Genomic DNA, 25017 nt, shown 5'->3' on the forward strand with positions numbered 1-25017 from the left:
CGTCGCTGTTAACTAACAGCGTTATACTTATCGATAACTATGTTAACATAGCCGCGTTAGTTTTCAATTTAAAAAGAGAACAGCTTTTGATTTAGAATTGTTTAAAATGTATTTTTATTTACTTTTTTCATTTTTTTTTTTTTGTAATATTCTCCATTATTCTGTGGTTAATTATGTATAATTTATATAAATGTCTGATTTTGTTGGTTTTTTTTTTTTCATCTTATTTTGTTCTTCATTTGCCTTGCGATTATATGTAATAACATGTTTTGTTTTTGTTTATATGAATGCATAATATAAATTGATATATAATTTAAATAGTATCGACATAACAATGGATACCTTAACCTTTTTTTGTTTTGATTTTTTATTAAACAAAACTCAGCTTTTTTGTATGTATATAACATAAAATACAATATATCCAAAATATTAAATGTATAAACTTTGGAAAGTTCTCTAGTTTCTCTTTAACTTCTTCCAGCTCATAGATGTATGTATATAGGTATATATAGATTGCATACTTTATTTAATTATTATATCGTATATCAAAGTGTCTGTTTTTTTAATAATTTATTGTACTGCTGCCTTTTTCTTGAGGGGGGATTAAATTTGAAGGAATCAGCATTTAGAATTTGATTTTATGTTTTTTGTTTTGTTTTGTTTTTCTTTTCTGATCAACAATTTCTAAGTTCTAAGTACATAAATTTCTATTTAGTATTTTGTATGTATATTTGATTTTCCATTTGTTTAAATATTTTGCACAACTTCAAGTGTGCAAAAAAAAAAATCGCATTTAACAAAATTGAAAAACTTCTGTAGCAAAAGCAAAGTAATCCAAAAAATAATTAAGAGATTCAAGAGACTTCAAGTGTACGTATATAAGATGTTTTATAAATTATAATAAGATAGTATATAGACTAAGTTAGTCAATAAATAAATTGTTCTAGATCAAACATAAGATTTAAGTTTTTTTTTTTTCTTTAAAAAGCTAAGCGAGAGCCTAAGTATATCTATATATAGAGTTCTATATATGTATATGCATATGCCCAGTTAGAATCCATTTAGTTATTTTGTGAATTGAGACTCCATTGTGCAAATTGCTCCTGCCATTGGCTATTCGCATTTGCCTGGAAAAAAAAGTTAAATAATTAATTAGAAAATTTTTTAAATTGGTAATACTTGACTAGGAAATATCCTGAACCCAGCGCAGAGCTGTATTCTAATAATTTTAAAATTCAACTTTTGTTCTAGATGAATTCAGATTATGATATTACATCTGGAATTACCTTTCCAATGGGTTCAGGATATAAAAATAGATTATATATTTTGGATATCAATAATTATATAGCTACCCATAACTCTAAAACTTTAGCATGCAATACCAAAATACAAAAGAAAGTGAAAAAAATTATATATATATATCGAGTTTATATCATGTTTTACACAAGCTACATACATCAATAACATCAACAATAATACATATATAAATATGATTGATCATATTTTGAGTGCATGTCGAAACAAAAAAGGATATTTTGTATATATATATGTAAACAAAGAAGAAACTGTTTCTAGCAGGATTTCTATATCGAAATCCTTTACCTTTTCATTCCATTCGGGATTATATGTTTGGTTCTCATCGAAATCTGAAATTGTGTGTGCAAATTGCATGAGTATCAGTTTTATATATTCCAATAACTAAGCCTAAGCTAATCAACCTTTTAGCACATGTCTTCGGTATATTCTATAGATATTTCAGCTAAATACAGTGAAACTCTGATATGTGCCACAATGAGCTGATTCGAGAGTGGAGAGTGGAATGCCAAATGAACGATCAGGAGAACGAGAGAAGGGGAGATAGAGAGAGAAGGGAGACTGAACGAGAGAGAGAGAACTTCAGATACAGGTATTTATATATAGTATATATGAGACGACTTGAGTGCAAAATGAAGGCTAGACTCGAGACAAGGCAGGCAGCGGCGTAGTCTAAAAGGGATTTCAGATGCATAACATCATTATAGAATAACTTCAGATGTAACATAATACAACTACTCCCCTTTTTCGACTACCCCACTTCCATTGGTATATCATATTGAATGGTTTAGGTTTATTATACAGGAAATAAACTCCATTTGGAAATCCAGAGTGTTGATGCAGATGAAATTACAATCGAAATGAACGGTAAAACTAACGAGGCATTAGGCATAAGGTATATATGATTTTTATAGCATATCATTAGATACATATATATCACATACATATATATATTACCTGAAGAATTGCTTTTTGTCTTTTATATATTCAAACTATATTTCATAATGTAAGCGTGCATTATCAATTGCAGCTCATCGATTGTCTCACCGATCTCATGGAGGGCCGGAAAGCCCGCCTCCTGATCATCGATAAACAATTCGGGATGATGACGATACGCGAGCAGACGATTCAATTCAAATTGCGCTTCATCAAGCGCTACATCCCCATGGAAGGGATCTGTATAAAGGGGCGTGGTCAACGCCGAGGCAGCGCCCTCACATTCCACATCCTCGTGCTCATTGCCGAAAATCTGCTCATAACTCTGACAATCGCAATCGCAATCGCAATTGATGGACGAATTAGCTGCCGATTCGCGACCCTCGATGTGTCGATATTCTTCAAATTGGGTTTGTTTTGTTTACGATTGGAGTTATATATAGGTGTATATAAAAAACGAAATCAAAATTAAAAAGAAAAAACTCAACTCAACATTTGCAGCATTTTTTCTTATGCCGTCTATTGGGGAAATAATCTATAAAAAAAAAACAAAAATACGAAAAGAATATGAAACAATAAAACGAACGTAAAGTAAAGAAAACTGGGTGGCAACGCTGTACGCGCAGTTCGAACTCGACGATGTTTCTTTTCGGAAAACTTACCCAAAGGCAAAATGAAACGCGTTTGCGGCAAGGAGCCGACGACGTTGTTCGATTGTCCTGGAGCAAATACAGCAAGGACAAACGCAAAAGAAAGCAACACACAGAGAACACACAGTAAAGCACAGACAGACATAGAGATAAAGAAATAAAGGGAGAGAGAGTGTGTGTATGTGAGATAGAGATAGAGAACATTCAATCAGTGCCTAGAAGCCTGGGTGCTCTAGCCAAAATGCAGTGCCAAAAGAAAACAAACGAAAGCAGCTCTAAAAGCCAGGTGCAAATTGCAGGTGATAAAACAGGATATTCATAAGCTATATATGCTATGTCATATATCAAGCAACTAGGAGCAGCAGCAGCTAAAGCAGAGCGAGAGGGCGCGACAGCGAATACGTGTTTCGAGCAAAATATCAATTTTCGATTTGTTCGATTTTGGCTTTTCGAATTGGGAATTTCAGATGTTCTTTGGTTTTTAGGAACTGCTCAGAATTACCTGCATTTAGATCGCTGACCATCGTTGAAATGGCCGATGTTATGTTGTCGGCAGCTTCGTTGAGCTCCGCATCGGCAATTGGATTGGCATTCAATATGGGCGACGGGGCTGTGAAGCCATATAATATATATGTATATACATATATCGTGGGCATACATACATACATACATACATATATTTAAAGCGAGAGAGATTTGTAGACATATTTAATATTGGGTGAACTATAATCGTGTACAACTGACATCAGAAACAAATAGGCGTGTGTCACGAAACGCTATTGAGTGTGTTATCGAAATTTTATTTTTAGATAATAGATCTATAGATATATGTATGTGTGTATATAAATACATAGCGAAATATTGTTTATAACGACAAGTTTTTAAAATTATCCATATTCTCTACCACAAATTAGATAGACTGTTATCGGTTTATCGATATATTCAATGCATATCGATATGTGTAGATTATTATTATTTAGAGTGGCAAGTCCATATGATTATTTATATTTTAATTTTCGGGGCATATTATCAATAATCGTTATCGATATACGCGGTTCGACAACGATAACCTTCAATTCAAGTTATTCTACCAATTTTGAATATTTATCGATACATAGATTATTATCGCTAACCATAGAACATGGTTAGTGGTTTAATCCTGCCTTATGAACTACAACAATTTATCGATAAGTTTCAGAATTTGAAAGGAAAATAGCGTTTTCGTAACACACAAACATACGCAGCTCTAAAGTGTGTGAGTAGACAGTGGCTTAGTGGATCAGTGGGCTAGTGGATCATTTGATCAGTGAGTATATGTGTAGGTGTATGTGTGTGGCAATTGTGAGAGAGAGTTTAATTCACTGTGTGTGAAGATAACTTACATCATATCTATATATAGTGTGTGTGAGAGATAGCGAGAGAGAGACAAAGAGAGAGAACTGAGTTTAACCTAGCAATCAAATGTGTTTCAGCCAACCTAAACGAATTGAAGAAGAACCCAGAGCCCAATATCCAACTCCATTTAGGAGAGTCAAGTCAAGGTAATCCCTGTAAAGCCCTTAAGGTCGAAATACTCACTTGCACTGCCATTGGCGGCAAAGGCGCTGCGCATATCGCTGCTAATCTGATTGAGCTGCTCCATTTGGCTCTGACTGAAGCTGGCGGAAGATTGATTTTGTTGCTGCTGCTGTTGTTGTTGCTGTTGCTGTTGCTGCTGCTGCTGCAGCAACTGTTGCTGTGTCGAACGCAGCATGGGATGCTGTTGCAGCTGCTGCAGCTGTTGAGCATGCAAAGCGCTCATGGCACCGCCCCCAGCAGCCGCTGTGGCCGCACCTGCCGCCCCGCCGCCACCTGGCATCGGTGGCGATTTACCTGAGCGTGGACTCGAATTGGGCGTGGAACGTGGCGAGGCAGTCTGTTGATTCTTGAGCATGCGCATCAGACCCTCCAGCTGTTCCATCAATTGTCGCCGCGAATCCTGCAGCGCGCCCAAATGCCCCTCCAGCTCGCCCTTGCGCTGCCTCAGCGCGCGCAGCTCATTGATCAGCGCCGGGTTCTCTGGCGCCATTTGCTCAGTCTCCTGCTGGCGACGCAGGCGCGCAATTTCACGCATGATCTCCTTGTTCTTCGACTCCAGCTGCGCGATCAGCTCGCGCTGTGCACGCGAATTGTCTGTGCCAATGGGCGTGATGCTCTCTGCATTCGGCATATTCGAGGGCTACAAGAAGAAAATCAAGGTTAGCATTAAGATAAGTCCAGGTGGAGGCGTCTGCAGGGTCTCACCGCTCGATTCTCCTGCGCTAAGCGCGCTGCATAGCGTGCGATTAGACGATGCTCCTCATCATTGGCCGAGGCGGCGGCCACACGTGACATTGTCGTGTCCAGACTACGGCCGGTGGCACGCGAATCCAGCGTGCTGGAACGATCAAAGATGCCGGGATGATGGCCCGGTCCGGGACCGGGTCCATGCAAGTGACCCAACGCCGGATCGGAGAAGCCATTGTGTGAGGGCAACGGCGATGGGGGCACAATGTGCGATAGATTGAGTGTCTTTTCGGGCTGGTCGGGGAATCGTGGCAACACTTGCGTCGTCTTCTCGGGCACACAGCGAAAACTTTTGCGCAGCGAGTGTCCGATCTGTTTGCTTGGCGACTTATAGCTCGAGTACTCTTTCACCTCGTGATCGTTTTGATGGTTCAACGATGTCTTGCCATGCCAAAAGCACTCCTGGCACAATTGGTAGGCGTGGCACCGCTGACAACGATAACGGAATCCGGTAAAGTTTTCCTTGTGGCAAACAGAACAGATCGTCGGATGCACAATTGTCTCAACGGTTGCCAGCCGATGCAACAGCGGCAACCAAACGAGACACGATGGACCCGGTTCGGACATAAGTGTTGCCATGAAATCATTCACGGTGACCTTATTCTCAGCCGGAAAGATCTCCTCCTCCAGCCCATCCTTGTAATGAAATGTCGGTGATTCGTAAACGGCCGCTGGCAAAGCCAAAACCTCACGCAAAAACTCGCCCAGCTTCCAGGCGACCAGCTGGCCAGCGCCATCCGAAATCTGTGAGAAGATGTCTGTTCCAAACGGAGAGAGAGAGAGACAGAGAGAGGGAGAATATAAGTTCGATTCCTATAGAAAATCAAGAGCTACTCACATCTGAGCTTATCCACCAGCTTGCCCGAGCACATGGTAGCCAGCGCTACCTTAATGGAAAACACGCGTATTTTGCCAGAATTGTCGCTGCAAGAGATTAGAGATAAGGAGATTAGGAGATTAGTTGAGTCTTCCACTTCTGGCAACTGCATTCCGCTCACTCACCTGCTATAGGCAGCCAGCAGCCAATTGAGCAAGAGACCCGCCTTTGAGTCCACTGGCACCTGCTGTGCCGTGGGCAGGCGCTTATTCAAATTATGATATAGCGATGAGACCAAGGTCTCCAGTCGAGCCACGCTCACATCACTTTGCGGCTCCAGTGTGTTCAGGCCGTTCTCTCGGAATGCCTCGATCACGTTCCATATGTCCACCAAATGTAAATTTGTCGATTTCTGTATGTAGCGCAATTTGGACGCCGTGCGGTACGAGGCGAAGCGTATCGAGTCGAAGGTCTGTAGCCGCAGATCCTGCAATATAGCCACGCGAGGCTCCAGCTCCATCATGATTCAACTGAGAGCAGCTCTGGAAAGAAAAGAAAGTAATATAATATAGCTTTAGTATAAAGTGATCGACTGGGAGAACCCCGAACCCTGCACAGAGATGGTGCTCAGCTCTTACTAAGAAAAACTCTTTTAGTCTGTGTGCTTACTTATCTTTCATATCTTCCATTCTCTGTTGCGACTTTTAACTTTCTGCATTCGCTTTAATCACTAAACATTATTTAGATGATTATGACAGTAAAATAAATATAGCCACGCACTTTCAGAACTCTCATAAATTGAATCATTTTATGAACTAGTCCACACACACACACACACACACACACACACACACACACACACACATGGTATGTAGCCATACATTTATTTATGTGCGTAATGGATTTTATGGCAGCAGAGGAAGAAGCAGAGAGAGAGAGAGATGTCCCGCTTACAACTTAATATGCGCCCTGTAAACATGCCCTGGGTGCTTAGAAACATGTGTACACGGAATATTTAATTAACGCATAAATAATAATGCTTAGAGTCGCATAACTGGGTCATCAGCTGGCAAAGGATGGCAGAGAAAGCGACAAAGCACAGCGTCGCGTCGCGTCGCGAACATCATCAGCTCAAGCTTTTTTTTTTCAGAATACCCTGTTGTTCCAATTGCAAATGATTAGAGAGGATATATTGGTTTTGTTAGAGTATATGTAGCGCACAGTAGAAGACGTAAATGGATCTCTATATGATAGTAAGTAGGGGAATCGATCCAGTCTGTTGCAATGTCTGTAAACCTATCCCTTCTCCTCTCTTTCTTTCTTTAGCTCCGGCTCTCCCTGTGTCCGTTTACTCTTCTATTTTATTTGCATGTCGATCTGTCCATCTGTATATATCTCAATCTGCTGCCGTCTGTCCATGCCTCTGCGTGCGTCTGTCCATCCGTATAACCACCTTATACCGTCTGTACGTTTGTCTCTCTCACACACGCAGACAGCCTCAAATAGAAACTCTACCTAGTTCACGACACTGCCCGACTTTTCCTCTTTATTACAGAGTATCTGCTAGTCGTGCACTTTCGCCTATCGGTACAGCACTCTTGCTGTGCCATAAACATCAGTCGCAACGCAAATGCCAAAGCGATTGGAAAAAGGAGCAGCCAGGCCAACAACAGCTGCCAGCCGCCTAACCAGTACCTCCAGCCCCCCATTCTCTAACCCACTTCCGCTGCTGTCTGCTGTTATCCTGCCAACAATGCTTATATTTTTTTGTACTATTTTTCCTTTTTTTTTATAACATATTCCATTGTCAGGAGGAGGCAGCAGCAGCAGCAGCAGCCACAGCGTCTGTCTGGCGGAGGCAATCTCCCCAGTTGCCAGCGGAAGTACAAGTGAGCAATCCAAAGCAGCCCCCTCAATTCTCTTCACCCTTCACGATCCATTTACGAGCTAAAAAAAAAAGTGAGCGCGACTACAAAGCGCGTTGATAAGCAAATTTTATTAAATCATTTGTAATCCTCTTTGCAATACCAATTAATCGAAGCGCCTAAGAGCAAGGGGAAATGAAGTCCAATTGGATGGTGAATGCTGCTCCCTCTCACTCTCTCTCTCTCTCTTGCTCTCTCTCTCTGTCTGTCCCTCAGTCCCTTTCGACTGCAGTTTGTTCTGGGCCTTTGCTCCCAGTTGGGACTGCTGCACCCTTTGTGCAGCAGCGCAGCAGTTGTCGCCCCAAAGTGTCTGCCATTTATTATGTTGTTCGTGTTGTTGCTGCCTTTTTTGTGATATTCACACATCAGGCTGAGTAGCAGGATATTATCCTGCTGAACGAGTGTGCGAACATAACTCATGTTTCCCGGCCGTCAGCGACAATTCAAAACGAGCGCACAGTGAGTCAGCGATGCAATTTACATACCTTCCCATGAGCTTCCTTTGCGGAGTTGCCTCTCTAAGCGATTCTCAAATATTCATAGTTGAGGCACAGCGCTCTCAGGCTTACTGTTTATCTTATTTATTCTTCCACTCGTTCTTCTCCATTTACCTTTTATAGTTTCTCACTCTCTTAAATGCCGCCTTTCTCTGCGCTTCTCACAAAACCCAATTCATATGCTGTCAATCCACTGTGCCGCTGCTTGTCAGCCTCAAATTTGCTGCAGATGAGTGCGGCCCGAACGTGATGACGCATTCGGGATGGCGGAGGCGAGAGTTGAGATAGACAGCGCGGCACACTGAAACGTGGCGGAAATAACATGTGACAGCAGTGTGAGCAGCAGGAGCACGATGAGTAACGAAATACAAGGACATTTAAAACAGGATTTCTCTTCATTTAAATGCCGCTGCTATCCGACTTATATATATGCCATATTTGTTGAAGCGCACACAAAACCCCAGATGACAGGACATAGGGCAGGACACAGGACAGAGGACAGCTAGCCAAGGATAGCAGCCAATCTTGTTGTCCAAAGTGGAATTCAATTTCGAGTAACCTCCGCTCCCTGTAAATGAGAACCTTGATGAGGCTGAGCAATGATGACTCATATGCTCTGGCTCCTGCTTCTGCTCCTGCTCCAGCTTCTGCTCCTTGTGCTGGACTCTAAGCGAAATGGAGCGACAAGAGCTGCCAGGACAGACGTTTGTACATTTATATAAATATGCACATACCGTTTGCCCGCACAGATGTGGGCCAGCTAAATAACATGGAGACATGTATAGATATATATATAGATATATACATATATATGGCTGCCTGCATCTTGCCCAAACCGTACGAAGGACGCGCTGCTCTGAGCTGTGTAAACATTTGCGCACAAAAGTATGCAGCGAGTCCTGCCTGAATTATTCGAGTTTGGCAACGAGGCTATGAAGACGCATTGCAGCTGCTGAGGGGGCAGCTCGGTGGGGAAGCAGTTGAAGGAGGCAGACGAGTAGCTGCAGCAGGGGAGACGCATGCGATTGTGCTTGCCCCAAAGCAACGACATTCAACATTTGTCTCTTTCTCTCTCCCTCTCTCTCCCTCTCTATCTCTCCCTCTCTCTCTTTATGTGTGCGTGTGCTGCAAGTGGCCTAGACAGTGGTTCAATCGGGTCGAAACAGTGGATGGAATGAGGATATAAACACTTCAAAATTTGAACGGAAAGTGGAAAATGTGCTGTTAAAGGTATATCTGATAAATTATGATAATATTATCATAAATTATGAATATATGAATATATTATTATCAATTCTGACTATATTATCCAATGCTGACATCTTCCATCTTGTTTATCCCATTTCCCATGTCCAATATCCGATGTAGTATGTCCCATATCCCATATCCCATATCCCATATCCCATATCCCATATCCCATATCCCATATCCCATATCCCATATCCCATATACCATATACCATATCCCATAGCCCATATCCCATATCCCATATCCCATATCCCATATCCCATATCCCATATCCCATATACCATATCTCATAGCCCATGTCCTATGTCCCTTGTTTCATGCTCTATGTTACACCTTCGCCTAGAACTATCTTATATCCCTCATTTCCATTTGCCTTCTCCTATCTCTTATCTCCTATCATCTATCTCCCATCTCCCATCTCTGATTTGTTATAGTTTCCATTTTGTTGCTTTGCCCCACTGTGCAGCAATCTGTTTGGTGCCTGTCCTGCCTGCCTGCAGCTTGTCGAGCTGAACTGAGTTTTGGGGTCGCCCACAAGGCTGACCACCGTTCGCTTGTTTGTTCGTTGGTATTTTGTATCATCAGCCCCCGAGATTTTTGGCCAACAGAAAAATGCTTCGGGAAAGCGTTAACACATTTTTCATGGAATTGCAAATGGCTAAACGTTTGGATTGCACCAAATGCTGCAGTTAAAGTTTAGCTCAGTCCGGCTCAGTTCAGTTCCTGTTATACATTTCATATTCATGGCGCAGTTCGAGTCGAGTTGGTTGCTTAACAACCACAGCGTAAATATTGTAGAACATGAATAAATATAAATAAACATGAATTACGCGTGTTTCCCTCAATGTTTAATGGAAAACTTATCCCATGCAAAGTTTTCTGCGCTGCGTCACAAAACTTTGATTAAAGCAAATGCTGAAACTTTGCTCATCATCAAATGCCAGCTGCATGTTGAACATGAACGAGCCACACAATCGGGTCAGATATCGAGGAGGGCTACGACGCAACTATATGTCACAGGACAGGGCGTATATAGGTCAAAGCAAGGTTCCCTAATGAATGTCATGAGTGCGACGACAACAGCTCAAATAGCAAATAGTTAAGAAAATAGTTAAAAGCAATTTCCCACACGCTGAAAAAGCGAAGAAATACTGAAAGAGGGCATATTAGCTGAGTGATAAACTATGTAAGATATATAAGAAAGCTATAAAGAGTAAATTTATTGTAAATTATAAAAATATAATATATAATTTGCAATTGGAATTTTGAGCATATCTCAAGATTTCTAAGTCATAAAGGTATAATATAAGAATTTTGATAAGTTGAATACCCATTCTTTGCTTAGCCTTAAATAAACTGCTATAGGTGATATAAATCGATAGGTATTAGCCAGGAAACTAAGTTTGGTAGGTTCTATAGGCTCTATAAAGGGACTTCCGATATATCACTTTTTAGATACCTCTTTCTCTATATTATAGCTATCGCATTCTATAATAGCATTCTATAACGGCTATAATATAGAGAGAAAGGCTATAGGCGCACTCATCCATCACCCGCTAGACCTCAACTCTGTTTCCCTTTCTTTCCACATTATGCAACACTCACAGCAAACAGAAAAGACCCAGGTGAACTGAACTTAAGCTACTTATGGCATAACTTTTCCTTCCAGCTTTCATCTTGATGCTCAATTTACGCCAAAGAAGAAGTGCAGAAAGTAATGGAAGCAGAGCAAGAGCAAGAAAGGAAGGAGCAAAACTTGCAGTTGCCAGTGATGAAAGGCAACTCGGCAAAGCGCCGGGCACACAGCAAACAAGGATCCCGGGCACTTTCAAAAGATTTGCCAAAATAAAACACAGAAAGAAAAAAACTTTGCGACAGCTAAAACAAAAGAGAGAGAAGAGGAAGGTGTTGGTATATTTCCGTAGCGAAATCCTGCTGAAAGTCCCGACTGCCTGCTGCAGTTCGCGTGCCTTGTCAAATCAAAGACAACAAGAACAGCAACAACAACAACTGCTTTGATAACTGACACATAATGCAGAATTCTGCATTTCGAATTCCAGACAAGTCCGTCGAGGGGAAATCGTTCCGTTTTATTTCGTGTTAATTCACCTTTTTTCCATTCGGGCATGAAAAATGCGACCACAGCAAACAGGAACAGCAGAACAAAAGGCATGAAATATGCTATAGATAAGAGTTAGTTAAAGTTAAAGTTGAGCGCGATTGTATCGGAGTTTAGATACCCTAGTTAAGGCATTTATGAGTTGTCTTATGGATATACGGCTGAAGGGAAGTAATTAGATCTTTAAGAGATTTTCTTGGATGCGAAGATATACAGAGAGAGAGAGAGAGAGAGAGAGAGAGAGTTGAGTTAAACAAAAAAGAAAAAAGAAAAAGAAAAGAAAATAATCATGTGCATTTATCGATATATATCGATTATAAAAGGACACTTTCTTTCTCCCCTCCTTTCCAATTTCTTATATACTTTTAGCATACCCTAAACAACTCTCCAACACCTAGGGTATCAACAGCAACAGCAGCTACACGAAACAACAATCAACATTGCATGTCAAGCTGGAATGATAATCTAAAATCGGCAAGCGTACAATAACCTTTTGTCTCGTTTCTCTTGGTCGAAGCCAGCTGAAATTTTCAGCTGCAGATGGAGCTACAGCCAAGGCAACAGGAAAATAGCTTTTCATCTGACGAAAAGCAATTGCATTTGATTGAGAAAGAAAAATAGACTGTGAAAATTGTGCAAAACTCTTTCGATGCTGCTAGAGAAACCTTTTTAAAGCAGGTAAGCACGATAACTAATTGATTGAAAATGGGAGGCGTGGCAGCACCGCAAGTGCTTAATTATGAGAAGCCAAAATGAAATTAGTTCATGAACAGCAACAATAACCAGCACAACAACAAGAGGAAGAGCAGCAGCAGCAGAAAAAGTAGGAAGTGAGCACAAAGTTTAGCAAGAGAGAGAGAGAGAGAGAGAGACACACAGAGAAAAGGCAGGAAGGCAAAGCGAGGAAGCTGATGGAATAGGCACGCAGGCAGGAGCACTGAAGAGGAAGGTGGACCAGGCAGCAACAACAACTGGAAGCAGGAAATGCTGTGCCAGTTAGAGATGCCAAAGCACGTCATCGTCCTCCATCACAACACATCAAGTGCACAGACCACCACCACTACCACCACCAGCACCGCCAGCACCACCACCACATCGGCCTCCGGTATGAAACAGGCGGTTCTGTAATTATGCAGAGAAATGGGAACATCACCAAGGGACGGACAGCTGTACGTGAGGAGGGCGTCGAGGGGGCGCGGAGCTGGCTTCGTGCTACTTAGAGTGCAAGTTAACTCTGGCGTTTGGATAATGGAAAATGCGCATTCCATTCCGTCAGCTGCACCCACAAAAAGTACCATTAGAGACGAGCCGTGCACACGACCAAGGATTAACCGAGTGTTGCTCAAGTGGACCGACAGAGGGCGCTTTATACATAGTATACATATAGACTCTATATAAGGTATTCTTTTGCGGCTTGAACACTTCAAAGTGTCCATAAAGCAGCGCATTAAATCAACCAAACAGATTTTGTTATAACGACATCATGAAAAGAGAGAGAAAATATTTATGGTGTAAGCAAAACATAAGGCATATATTAAAAGTCCATTAAAACATACAACAGACACTTAAAATCTCATGATAGCTTAGCATGGACTTAAAGACTTTTTAAAAATGAATATAGATGATGTTGAGCAACAGAACTAAAGTTTAATAATGCTTATTCACTTATTTATGAAGCATATCTCTATTAAAATCCCTACATTAGAATCCTTTTTTACTTAAAATCAAAACCTATATTTTTATACCCTGAACCCATTGAAAATGGGAAATCAGGGTATAATGGTTTTGTGAAAAAGTATGTAACGGGCAGAAGGAGGCGTGGCAGACCCCACAAAGTATATATATTCTTGATCAGCGCGATGAGCTGAGTCGATATAGCCCTGTCCGTCTGTCCGTCCGTCCGTCCGTCCGTCCGTATGAGTGCGTCGATCTCAGAAGTTATAAGAGCTAGAGAGCTGAAATTTGGCATGCATACTCGTGTGTACCATACGCAGTACGAGTTTGCTTTATTTTTTCGATAAATCATCCGATAACTTTTTTATCGAGAATAATCGAAAAATTGATTTTGTTTTTTTAGCCTAATTTGAACACTTTTAGACCTGGAATCTTCAAATTTGCGTTGTATATAAAGTTAATGGATACAAAGATCTTGTAGTTTACAGATTTTGGATACCACGCCCCCTTCGCCACCAATTTGGAAAAAACGCATTTCAAGTACTAGAGACTTGTGCTTTGGAATGTACACACATATTCACCGTATGAATACGCTCTGAAAGTTTTATTAAGATCCTTCGTCTACAAAAGAAATTATTCAACAAATAAATTCTCATAATATTGCCCACACTGCAGTGCAGCCCAAGCGCAGTCGCTGCTTACTGCGCAGTTAGCAGAGCGCAGGCTAATGCGTGCGTGTGGATGCATGTGTATGTATGTTGCATAAAAGTGCAGAATAATTAGAATATCAGCTTAGAGGGTTCAGGGTATCTCCTAGTCGAGCAGTCTCGACTGGAGCCTTCTTACTTGTTAATGTTGATTCTACAATTTCATATTATTTAAAATATTTTATACATTTCATTTTACAATTTTCACTCGTACCGCTATTAAACAGTACCATATTTCATTATAGCTTTCCACCTGCTGCTGCCTTTTCCTGCTGATTGACTCTCATTAATGTGTCGCAACGAGTGAGCCAGGTTGATTTAGAGGTTGACACCTGCTCGAAAAACAGCTCGCTTAACGCCCACACACAAATCACTCAAAGTCTGGGCTCAGTTACAAATTATTCATAATATGCAAATGCAAATGCCAAGCAAGTGACGTCAGTGTAAATGTATATATAATTACTATACAAGTGCAATCCATCTATAGATATCTGTATCTGTATCTATATCTACATCTATAGCCATATAGAGACATCTAACTAAGGTGTGACAAGTTCTCAAATAAACAAACAAATTTTTCAAAATAATCAAGAAAGAAAAGCAAATAAGTATTGTACAGCTGGGTGCAATCGACTGCAGTATACACGCTCATTGCTCAAAACTCTAAAAGGCGATATACTCATATTTGCGAAATATGAATTTGTATATAAATATATATATTTAGTTAAGTTTCAAAATTGTCTAGAAGAGAGAGGGATAGAGACAGAGAAAGAAAGAGAAGAAGCAGAGCTTATCAAATCTTTATCCATACGAAAATCCGAGTACTATGAAGACACCGATCTCAAAAGTCACATGATCAATATACCATCCCATTCATTTACTTATTCTATATGCATATACCCATATAGACACACGAAATTCCCCTACTTCGATAGAACTCTACAGCTTTAATAGATATACTAATTTCTATTTTTCACACCTTCAGTGGGCGTATCCCCCAGCTCAACGCTTCACGAGTCAAAGCTCAAATGTCAAGCATTGCTAATCTATGTGCATTACACGAATGCCAATATACCCACAGAGCACTTAATGAACGAGTATATTAATTAAATCTATTAGCTTTACCGATCAGCATTGATCAGCATTTTAAAATTAGCCCAGTTGAATAATTATTTGAGTTTTCAAATATTTGCTAATACTATAATTGTTGCTATTGTTGTTATTGCTGCTGTTAGTATTCGTCACGCCTATTTTTATATGAATATATGTATTACAATCGGATGACACGTACTACGTGCTAAATGGCTAAAAAGAAAACAAAGTTCATATTTCGCTTCATGCTAAAACCTGATATTATAGCAGTTTACATTAAACTACAAAGCTTAAAGAAAATAAAATAAGTATTATTTTGTTAAAATATATTTTAGTTGAGTTCTTCTCGTATTAGTCTAAAGTTCTCTTTTGCTTGTAAATCACAATTGATGCAATTCTCTCTATATATATCCATTACGTTTCTTCGGAAGAAACTATATAATTTATCAAAATTATGGTGATTAATAAATCTTAAGTATTCAATTTGTTCATATATAACAAGTTTTTTATTTTTTTTTTATTTATAAGTCTTTACCCTATCAAAAAATATCTAAAATAATTCTATGACTAGCCAGACACTTTTGAGAGAGAAAAAAAAAATACATTATCATAAAGTTGACTCAGCATAAATCAGGAAATAAAACAATATATGTCATATATGCTTATACATGAAAACGAAAGAGGATTATATAGGTTTTTCGGTGTTAACTAAAGGAACTTATATTTATTTATAATACTCTAAATATTTAAATACTAATTATTTAGTTCTGAGCAAGCATCATGCAGTCAGTCATAGATGAAATCTTCTTTGTAACCTACAGCTATTTCTTGCTATTGATTTTCCTTTGATCTGAGTCCTAATTGATTTTCTTTAATTTGTTACATCCCTCATATGTAAATTGAATTTGCTAAGCCAAAGCTAATTGTTTAAACAAGTCGAAAATTGTTCGGACAACCTCAATGGCAAAGCATGCAAAAGCATTTTGCAACAATACTCTAAAAAAAAAAAAAAAAAAACAAGTGAAAATTCGCAAATAATTTTACTCGATACCATGTAAATTTAGAAAGTGTTTGAAGTGAGAAAATTAATGGATGTAGTGAGGCACATATAGAGGGATAACCTCAGGAATTGGGGTGAACCATCTTGAGGTGCTTTAAATTATATTTTGGAAGGCATAAAATTTATATAAAATCAATAGTATTCTATCGAAATTCAAACTATGCTTTATAGCATATGCAGAGCTTTGAGTGTTATCTATAAAATCGTATATCAATTGCTCAATAAATCAAATTTTTTATCAGCACAAGCTTTCCAAGAAGTGAATGAAAAAGGCAGTGAAGAAATTAATTTAAAGTTTTGGTTGTTTATAGTAGATATATAAATATACATAGTAAATACTACATATACTACACAAATATGTATAATCTTTTGACTACGTATATCTTATCTATTGGTAACAATAATTGATAATCAATTAGGGGATATTTAATAATCAAACATACTCAAACTAAGTTCTTATCAAAGTGTCAGCAGTGCTCGACTAGGAAATGTGAATGTTACTTAAATATAGTAAGCTTTTAGCTGTCTGAGTAAACTTCATGATGATCTATATACCTAGTTAAGTGACTAACAATTTGTAATCAAATCGATCTATATATGAAGCCAAAAGCCTCCAGCTCTTAAATGTGCCGAGATAAATAGCAGGATGCACAAAATGACGCTGCTGAAACAATATACCCCAGATGCACATTTGCAATGTATTTAGGGTATGGAAAAGCCACAGAAATGTGCGATTGTTTTTGACTTTTGTGGAGCAAATAACTCGCGGCGCTACATAAACAGCTAAAACTTACAAACATACAATATATATGTGTGTAATACATGTCCATATGTATATATAGGTTTATGCTCTATATATATTTATATGAAGTTGAGAACTGCAATCGCAGACAGCGTCCCACGCGCTGACGAGTGCCAAGTGGCTTGCGACATGGAAGACAACACACAATATATATGTATGTGTGCACATATATATCTATATATTTATATAAATTTCTTTTACATTTCACACTGAAAAGCGTGGGCAGCTTTTCTCATTTGACGTTACATTAGGAAAGCCCCCAGCTCAACTGTGAACAGAAATGTTGTTGTTGTCGTTGTTGTTGTTGTTCTTATTGTTGTTGTTGCTGCTGTTGCTTTGTCGACGCGATTTATCAAGTCGCGAATGATAAGAATCTGCAGCAGCCGATAAGAAACTAAATTTAGCAGGCCATAAAAGCGTCGTAAAGGCAATAAAAGCGAAAAAGAAAAACGCTGAAAATTGCATAATTCCGCCAAATAAAAGCTATTTTCTCTTTAAGGGCTTGTCAACTGAGACACAGGGGCGTGGCAAAGGTGTAGCCACAAATCAGGTGATTGCGACAGTCAACACAAAATCAAATCAATGCGGGCTAGAATGTGAATGAAGAAGAAGACGAAAGAAGAGGCAAAAGAAGCAGCAGTTAAAGAAGCAAAGCTAAGCAAATGGGGCTTTACGACTGAACACCAGTTAGATTTAAAGGGGAAAAACACAATGACTATTACATACCCTAAACGAACAATAAATGGAGAGATTAAGTGGCTAAGCTGATTCTTGCTATACGAGAAAGAATAATGAATATAAAGCTAGAATGCTCACTGCATTATACCCCACATGAATTGAAAATAGACGATATAGCCCAAGTCCTTTATATATAATATTCTTATAGAAGAAACAATGTGTCCTATATAGATCAAATAATGCCCTAAACATATAATACGTCAAAGCTGACTCATTCCTTTCAGAGAACTAGGGTATGACGACATTTATATACCCTAACAGACGCCCAAAGAAGGAATATGGGTTAAGATAGAGAAAGCTAGTTTTTCCCCAACCGGGAAGACATTAATCCATAAACTTCTATGGCGAGTATATAGCTATAAATTCGCAAGGTCTTTTGCCTTCGATGTCTCCTTCACTGCCTCACAGGCCTCGTAACAAACTCATAATACTTTTCAAGAAGGGCAAGCCAAATTCCTGCATATTTGATTACCAATGCCTGCAGTTTGTTGTAACCCGCTTTGCCGCTATACCCTGTAAGCAGCGAGAGAGAGTAGTGAGTATACAAGATTCATCTTGAAGCTAGATAGATCGTGTATATGCTATCTAATAATATTAATAAGTCATAAAAATAGTAGTGGAAAAAAAATATGAATTTTATTTGTATTTAATTATTATTATTATTATTTATTTCCTATGCTAAAATTGAATTTAAGACAATCTCACTTAAGTGTTATTTTCTTATTTGTGTTAGCCCAAAAATCGCTCAACCATTTTCATTCCAAATGCTTCAGTTCTTTATACAGAGCATCTGGCAGTCGCCTACAGCCGCTTTCGCCCTTTTTCGCAAACCTCAACATTCTGTCAGGTTTCGACTTTTTTTCTTTGCATAAATGCATAATGGGATTTAAAATGCGACTGTCAGACTTGACAAACAGAAAGTGCAATATGCATATATATTTATATACACATATATCTCCCAGATATATATGCACATATATATCTGCCCATGTCAAGAGCAAAAGCCAATCAATACGCATTAAATGCAAGGTTGTTTCTGTTCTGTTGTGCATAACTGTTAGCCCAATTACAGTTATTTAATTCAATTACCTGTCGAGAATTATTTGCATTTCGCATTTGGCAGGCAAACAGACAGCATAAAGGAAATCGGTTTGCGATTTAAACCGGAAAAGCTCATTTTGTAAACATTATTAGATTATAAACAAACCAAAACAAAGCGTAGCAGAGCAAGAAGAAGAAAATTGTTTATGCCTTAAGCTTTATGCATTGTTTACAAAGCCGATCGATTTATCTTTAGCGTGTTTGCTGTAAAAACATCTGTGCAAACATTTATCAAATCTTTGAAAATGTTTCACCAGCTAATTAAGCCAAAGGTAATTTTAAGTAATTTAAATCCTAATAAAAATTCAATTGGCAGGCAATTGTTTAAAAGAAGTTTCTTAGAGTATATATTTTCTTAGATCTCCAATTATTGTAGAAGAAGGAAAAGAGACAAAACTCATTAAGAGAAAGAGAGAAAAGCAGAAAAGGGAAGCGAATAGAAGTCAACAAAAATGGGGAGTTTAAAGAACAGAAAAGATAAGTAGAAACGACAAAGAGGAAATGTAGAGAAGAGAGAACAAAGTAGAAACGTTAAAAGAATAGAATAGAAGAGCTCCGGAGGAATAAAAGAATTCAAGTAAATAAAGAAGAGAAGAGAAATACTAAAAATTGGAATACGAAATATATATAAGCCGAGTATGACGAGTTATTTCATGAACTTCTGCTTAATGTAAAATATTTCTTTATTAAAGAACTTTTCTCTTTACACAAATGCCTGCACATATAGTACAACATGAAAGTATAACCATTCCAGTCTAACTCAATCAACATCTTGTCGCTGTCAGAGCACCCAACCAACTGTCAACATGTTGTCAACTAATTGAAGTTTGATATGAAATAGAACAAAGTCAGCCCGCCTGTGCACAGCTGACCGCAATACTGTCTTTTGATCTAGTTCACAGATGTATAAACAAACCAAAGAAGAGGCAGAAGAAGAAGTGCCGACAAAGCGCAACTGGCAATGTGGGCGTGGCAGGCAGAAAATGTTAGTGCAGTTCGGTTCAGTAGCTCGCTGGAAAGCTAAATGAGGCGTGACATAGAAAATGAAGCGCAGGCCGCACGCACGCACCCACACACACAAACACACACTTGGTAATTGGGAGCGCACCCACAACAACAACAACTGAGGGCAACAACAACCATAATAATAAACAAACGCTGAAGCGCCAAGCCATTGTGCTTAAAAACAAAGAGTCCGTGAAAATTCAAGACAAAAGCATGAAATTTATTTATGCGGTGGAAAAATTGAAAAACCTCATGAAAAGCTTAAACAGCAAGAAGGAAACGAAGAAGAAGATTGGCCAACAAGCGAAGTCGCCAAAAACAAACGAAAGCCCAATGGCCATAGACAAAAAGAGGGAGAGATGACACTAGACTGAGGAAGAGAGACAGTGAGAGGGAGGGAGAGGGACTGAGTTAAACATAAGCTGTAGAGCTGTGGTTAAATAAATGCCAGACAATGAAAATACCCTGCAGAGGCGCTAAATTAACTCAATTTAACTGCATTTCTGAAAGAAAAACTTTAAAGTGACCAGCTAGTAAAATACCCTAAGTTTATGTATCTATAGTATGCAAACTAGAAAAAAAAAAAACGGAAAAATAAACAATTTTTAAAGTATATTAAATTATCTATATATTTATAAATACTATTAAACATTAATATGATGCTAGCTATGCAAAAGAATTTTTGTTTTACTTATATATATTTCTAATCTAACTAGCTATTCTTCAGATATCACACAGCAAATATTCTTGAATATTATCTAAAATTCTTTTCGCATCATATTTTCTATATCTATCGATTATTAAAATTCTAAACACTTGTCAGATACCTTTGTACATTTCACATATACTCCATACTGAACACTTTCAATGTGCACAGGGTATAATAGAATGGGGGCCAAAGGGTCAGACAATTAACCCTTTTTTCGTAGTAGACGAGGCTGAGCCAGGCGCTAGGGCAATTCAACAATTGCTTTGAAGTTGCTTTTATGTTGTGCCTGGCTTGGTTTGGTCGCTCAGACTGAGTGCTGAGTTGTTGTTGTTTTTGTTGCTTTTGGCTAGAGGTGTTGGCAGTTTCAATGAGAAATATGGCTTTAATTAGTTTATAGAGAAGAGCGAGCAATGCAATAAAATTAATCGCTTATGCCGTAATCGTATTTAAGCCCCAACACCCTCTCGCTCCCACTCTTTCTCTCTTTTTCCTTGTCTCTCTCTCTCTCTCTAGCTCTGCCTTCCTCTTTGTGAGTGGTCTCAATTCCCAGAGAATCAATCATGTATAGCGAAGCGTACCTGATGCCATTAAAGCTGACTTAACCAGATTGTCAGCTACTCAAGCGGAAAGCCACTGCTTTGCTATTTTAGCTATATTTATATATATTGCTGATGTTTATGTATAAAGATAAACTCAATTGCATTAAAGCTTCTTGTTTCATTTCCTTTTCTATTTACTATTTCCAGAAATTAAAGTTTCTCAAACAAATTTTGAAGGACTTTCAAGGACTTAAAAACAGAAATTTAATCGAAATTATTGTAGAAAATATTTGATAATTTATCTAAGCCTTTATGTTTATATAGTCAAAGCTTAAATATCATCTTTACGCCCATTTTATTTATATTAGCACACTTGCTGCTCAGAATATGCAAATCATTCAATAACAATTTTGAGCTGAAAGTGAAATTTTTCATTATCAATTCACAGCACAAGGCGTTTGAGTAGCGCGCGAGAGAGAGAGTGAGATAGCGGCAGGGCAGCACCACACGGACTACTAATACACATAAACATACAGCAAATGATCTGCATAGGTATTCGCATAACAAGCTTAGTCAACTCGCTACGACTCGGCTCCGCTTGGGCTCAGCTTAAGCTCAGCTGCTGCTGCTTAGGCAGAGTGTGATAGAAAGAGAGAAGAGCGTATAAATACCTCTAGACTACCAACACATATGCGAAAGCATTAAACGAATTGCAAAGCTCTTGTTATAATAACTCAGCTTGGCCCGAAACGGCTCGGTTTTACCGCTGCCTTTGCCTCGGGCTCTGCCAATGCCCTACGCCCTGTGCGCTCTCCTACACAAATTGAGAGAGTAGAGAATGCAGTAATACAAATACAATACAATTACAACAACTGGATCGCAAAGCTATTGGCTAAACAGGAGCTCGGCTTCAGCTTATTCGGCAAGGCTTGACTCGGTTCATATAGGCTCGGCTCGGCTGTGACTTTGTCTCTGCTTTGATTCTGCCTCTGCCCTCTGTCATGCTCTCTCTGACCGGCAGCTTATATACACACTAAGAGAATGTACAAATACAAATAGAATTACATCAACTGGATCACAAAGCTGTGTCGCCGCAAGAACTCAGCTTGACTGGGTTCGGCTAGGCTCGACTCGGCTCGTGTAGACTCGACTCGTCTCGGCTATGACTCTGATTTGGGCTCTGCTTCTGCCTATTGCCTCTGCTGCTGCTGCTGCTGGGCTAGACACCTGCTTGAACATTAACGAGATCTGACTCGACCCAACGGTCTGCCTATGTGGTCGATTAGCGGGCATAGCACCCAGTGGAAGAAGAAGAAACAGCATAAAGAGCAGCAGACACCATAGCCACCGCTTAGCATTCGCTCCCACCGGTTAGTGGGATGGGTCGCTATCGCAGCCGCAGCAGCAGAAGCAGAAGCAGCCGCAGTCGCCGTTTTTCAAATGCTAAAATTGGCGATTAGTCAAAATGATGTCACCGAGTTATTTTGATTGTTTTTTATATATATATATATATATATATATATATATATATATATATATATATATATATATATATATATAACGTCGTATTTATTTATTTATTTATTTTGCTTTGCTTTCGTTTATTTATTTATTATTTTTTCAACGCTTTTTGGCATTTTAGCATGACTGTTCGAATCAGAGTGTCATCAATTTGCTCATTGATTAACTTCACGAAGCTCTCAACTATCAAAAGGGAGTTGGGATAATATAAGGGATTATTATGTATGAAAATAAAGTTGTGATTAACTGATTAGGTTTCTATACCTAATATATGTATTATTTATGATACCGTCATCTTTATATGTTTATATATATTATAAAGAAAACAATTCAAGACTAAATTACTTTTTTGGCTGATGTAAGAATCGAAGAACAGATCATCATCTACCTATATAGGGTATGCAATGATTTCATACCAATTAATAGAAAATGAAAGCAAATTGGAACTGTATTTAATGTACGTACGGTAAACGGTGAGTAAGAGCTATTTTCAAAGCTGTTTTTAGCGCAAAGCTGAGCACAATGTCTTTGTTATAATTAATTTAGCTTTCGAATTCTGGAATTCACGAAATCTCAAAGATTCTAAAAGATTTGTCTATAAATTGGAATTGGAAGTAAAATACTTCCTAAATATTTTGTTTTTACAATTATAAAACTTTAGTAAAAATAAAATTTATGGTTGAAAAACATAAATAACTTCCAATTAAAATTATTATTAAATGTTTCTAAAATTTTTATTATTATTAATTTAATATTTTTTAACTTTTAATTTAAAGTATTTTAAAGAGTATTTTAAAACATTGCATGCCCTGAATTATAATATCTGATCTAATGCACTGGAGGCAAGCAAAAATTATTTAAGAAAAAAACTAAAGCAAACAACAAATGACAGCAGCTAAAAAAAATGGCCATAAAAAAGCTCATTTAATTGCAAAATACCTCAAAAATAGATTAAAAAAAAAAAAAGGGGAAGCAAATGCTGCGAGAGAAGGGGAATTAGTGATGCATGCAAATGAATTGAATGAATTGCAAGCGTTTGATTTACAGTAACAGAAAACAAATAAAGCACAATAAAAAACAAAAACAACCACAAAAATGTGTAAACGAGCTCTTAATATGCGGAGAGAGGGAAAGCCGAGAGGAGGTAGACTGTCCCACACATTTTAGATCGAGCGCGAAGGTGAGGAGAGCAGAGGTTGAGTGTGTGGGACACTTTACCTCCTGCTTGCTCCCCTTTTTCGCACAAGAGTAAAAGGCTTTTCCTCACGCCCCCACTCCCCTCGACAAAAGCACCCAAAGGAGGACGGGGAAGGGTGCCAGCTGCTACGTTGCGATGCATCGCATCGTGTTTTTATGAATGAAACAAATTTGCGAAGCGTTTGTTAAAAAGAAAAACACAATTTGTGTGACGTTTGAAATGCAATTTGTTTACCTTTTTTGTTTTATTTTTGTAATTGGCTGCTTGGCTGTTGGCTGTTGGATGGCGTTGACTATGCGTCACTTTCGACCTGTGACAGTTTGTTCGAGTTTTGCACTTTTGCCCTTTGCTAGCACTAAAGTACCGTTGAATATTGTGCTGCGACAGCTGTGCCTAACGGTTGTTTTCCTTTTAATTGAATTTTTTCACCTGCTTCGCCCTTTAGCACTCTGGAGATTGCTGACTTTGGCCTTGCGAAATATGTTGACAGACAGATATACAACAACTTCTGTTTCTCTGTTATTCGGGCTATCTTCGACTTCGCTTTACGCTGCCCGAGACGCACATACACAAACGCACGCACGCACACACATAAACAATGAAACGCACACACACTCGCGGGAGCCAACAAACACAGCTTCGTAAGCTGGCTGAGTTTTTAAAATAATTTTTATTTGCACTTGTGTTTGTGTATGAATAACAGTAGTTTAGCACACAAGAACGTTTCGTTACTTATGAATGAATTAAATATATTAGCTGGCTGCTGAGGACTTTTTATGTTATTAACAATAATTTTGTTTACGCAGCGGCTAAATACACGACGCCCGCTGCTGCACTTGACTCTACTTTCAACCACCGACTGGCCAATGTGACCAGCGCGAGAGATGCGCCAGAATCTAGCAACAGTTCACATCGAATACAGCCAGAGCGTTAGCGCCAAAAATACCAAATACCATGACTTCAAAACAAATACCAATTGTGCCGGCTACTGCTTTTTTATTTGACAATTTTAAGCGAATGAAAAGAAAAACAATAATTTA

The 25017-nt window shown here is 38.6% G+C and overlaps 1 protein-coding gene across 6 annotated transcripts; it reads right to left on the bottom strand.

The window, feature by feature from the left end:
- Positions 1–641: 641 nt before the first annotated feature.
- Positions 642–24855, bottom strand: LOC6578423 (dystrobrevin beta). 6 transcript variants are annotated; one of them, XM_002004299.4, is made up of 9 exons: positions 24212–24855; positions 6228–6584; positions 6064–6149; positions 5184–5983; positions 4479–5118; positions 3403–3510; positions 2913–2969; positions 2272–2649; positions 1609–1646 (listed from the first exon to the last, which is right to left on the bottom strand). In XM_002004299.4, exons 2-8 carry the CDS (start codon positions 6563–6565, stop codon positions 2294–2296), a joined length of 2385 nt encoding a protein of 794 aa, XP_002004335.2. In that variant the 5' UTR covers positions 6566–6584; positions 24212–24855; the 3' UTR covers positions 1609–1646; positions 2272–2293. The 6 variants fall into 6 exon arrangements, with proteins under 6 accessions (XP_015018625.1, XP_015018624.1, XP_015018621.1 ...); XM_015163138.3 differs by lacking the exons at positions 2272–2649; positions 2913–2969 and adding an exon at positions 864–1127 and having other exon boundaries at positions 1603–1646; positions 24212–24854; XM_015163137.3 differs by lacking the exon at positions 1609–1646 and having other exon boundaries at positions 2612–2785; positions 24212–24854.
- Positions 24856–25017: the final 162 nt, after the last annotated feature.

This window comes from Drosophila mojavensis, unplaced genomic scaffold, assembly GCF_018153725.1.
Source record: "Drosophila mojavensis isolate 15081-1352.22 unplaced genomic scaffold, ASM1815372v1 contig_80, whole genome shotgun sequence".
Classification (NCBI taxonomy): domain Eukaryota; kingdom Metazoa; phylum Arthropoda; class Insecta; order Diptera; family Drosophilidae; genus Drosophila; species Drosophila mojavensis.

Bases quoted from the DNA above. Each gene is read 5' to 3' on its own strand.
- LOC6578423 (XM_002004299.4), bottom strand. From the start codon at position 6,565: ATGATGGAGCTGGAGCCTCGCGTGGCTATATTGCAGGATCTGCGGCTA. The intron at 5,119-5,183 runs GTGAGACCCTGC...TTCTTCTTGTAG, and splicing joins TAGCGCAGGAGAATCGAGCG to CCCTCGAATATGCCGAATGC. The intron at 2,650-2,912 runs GTAAGTTTTCCG...CCCAATTTGAAG, and splicing joins GCGTTTCATTTTGCCTTTGG to AATATCGACACATCGAGGGT.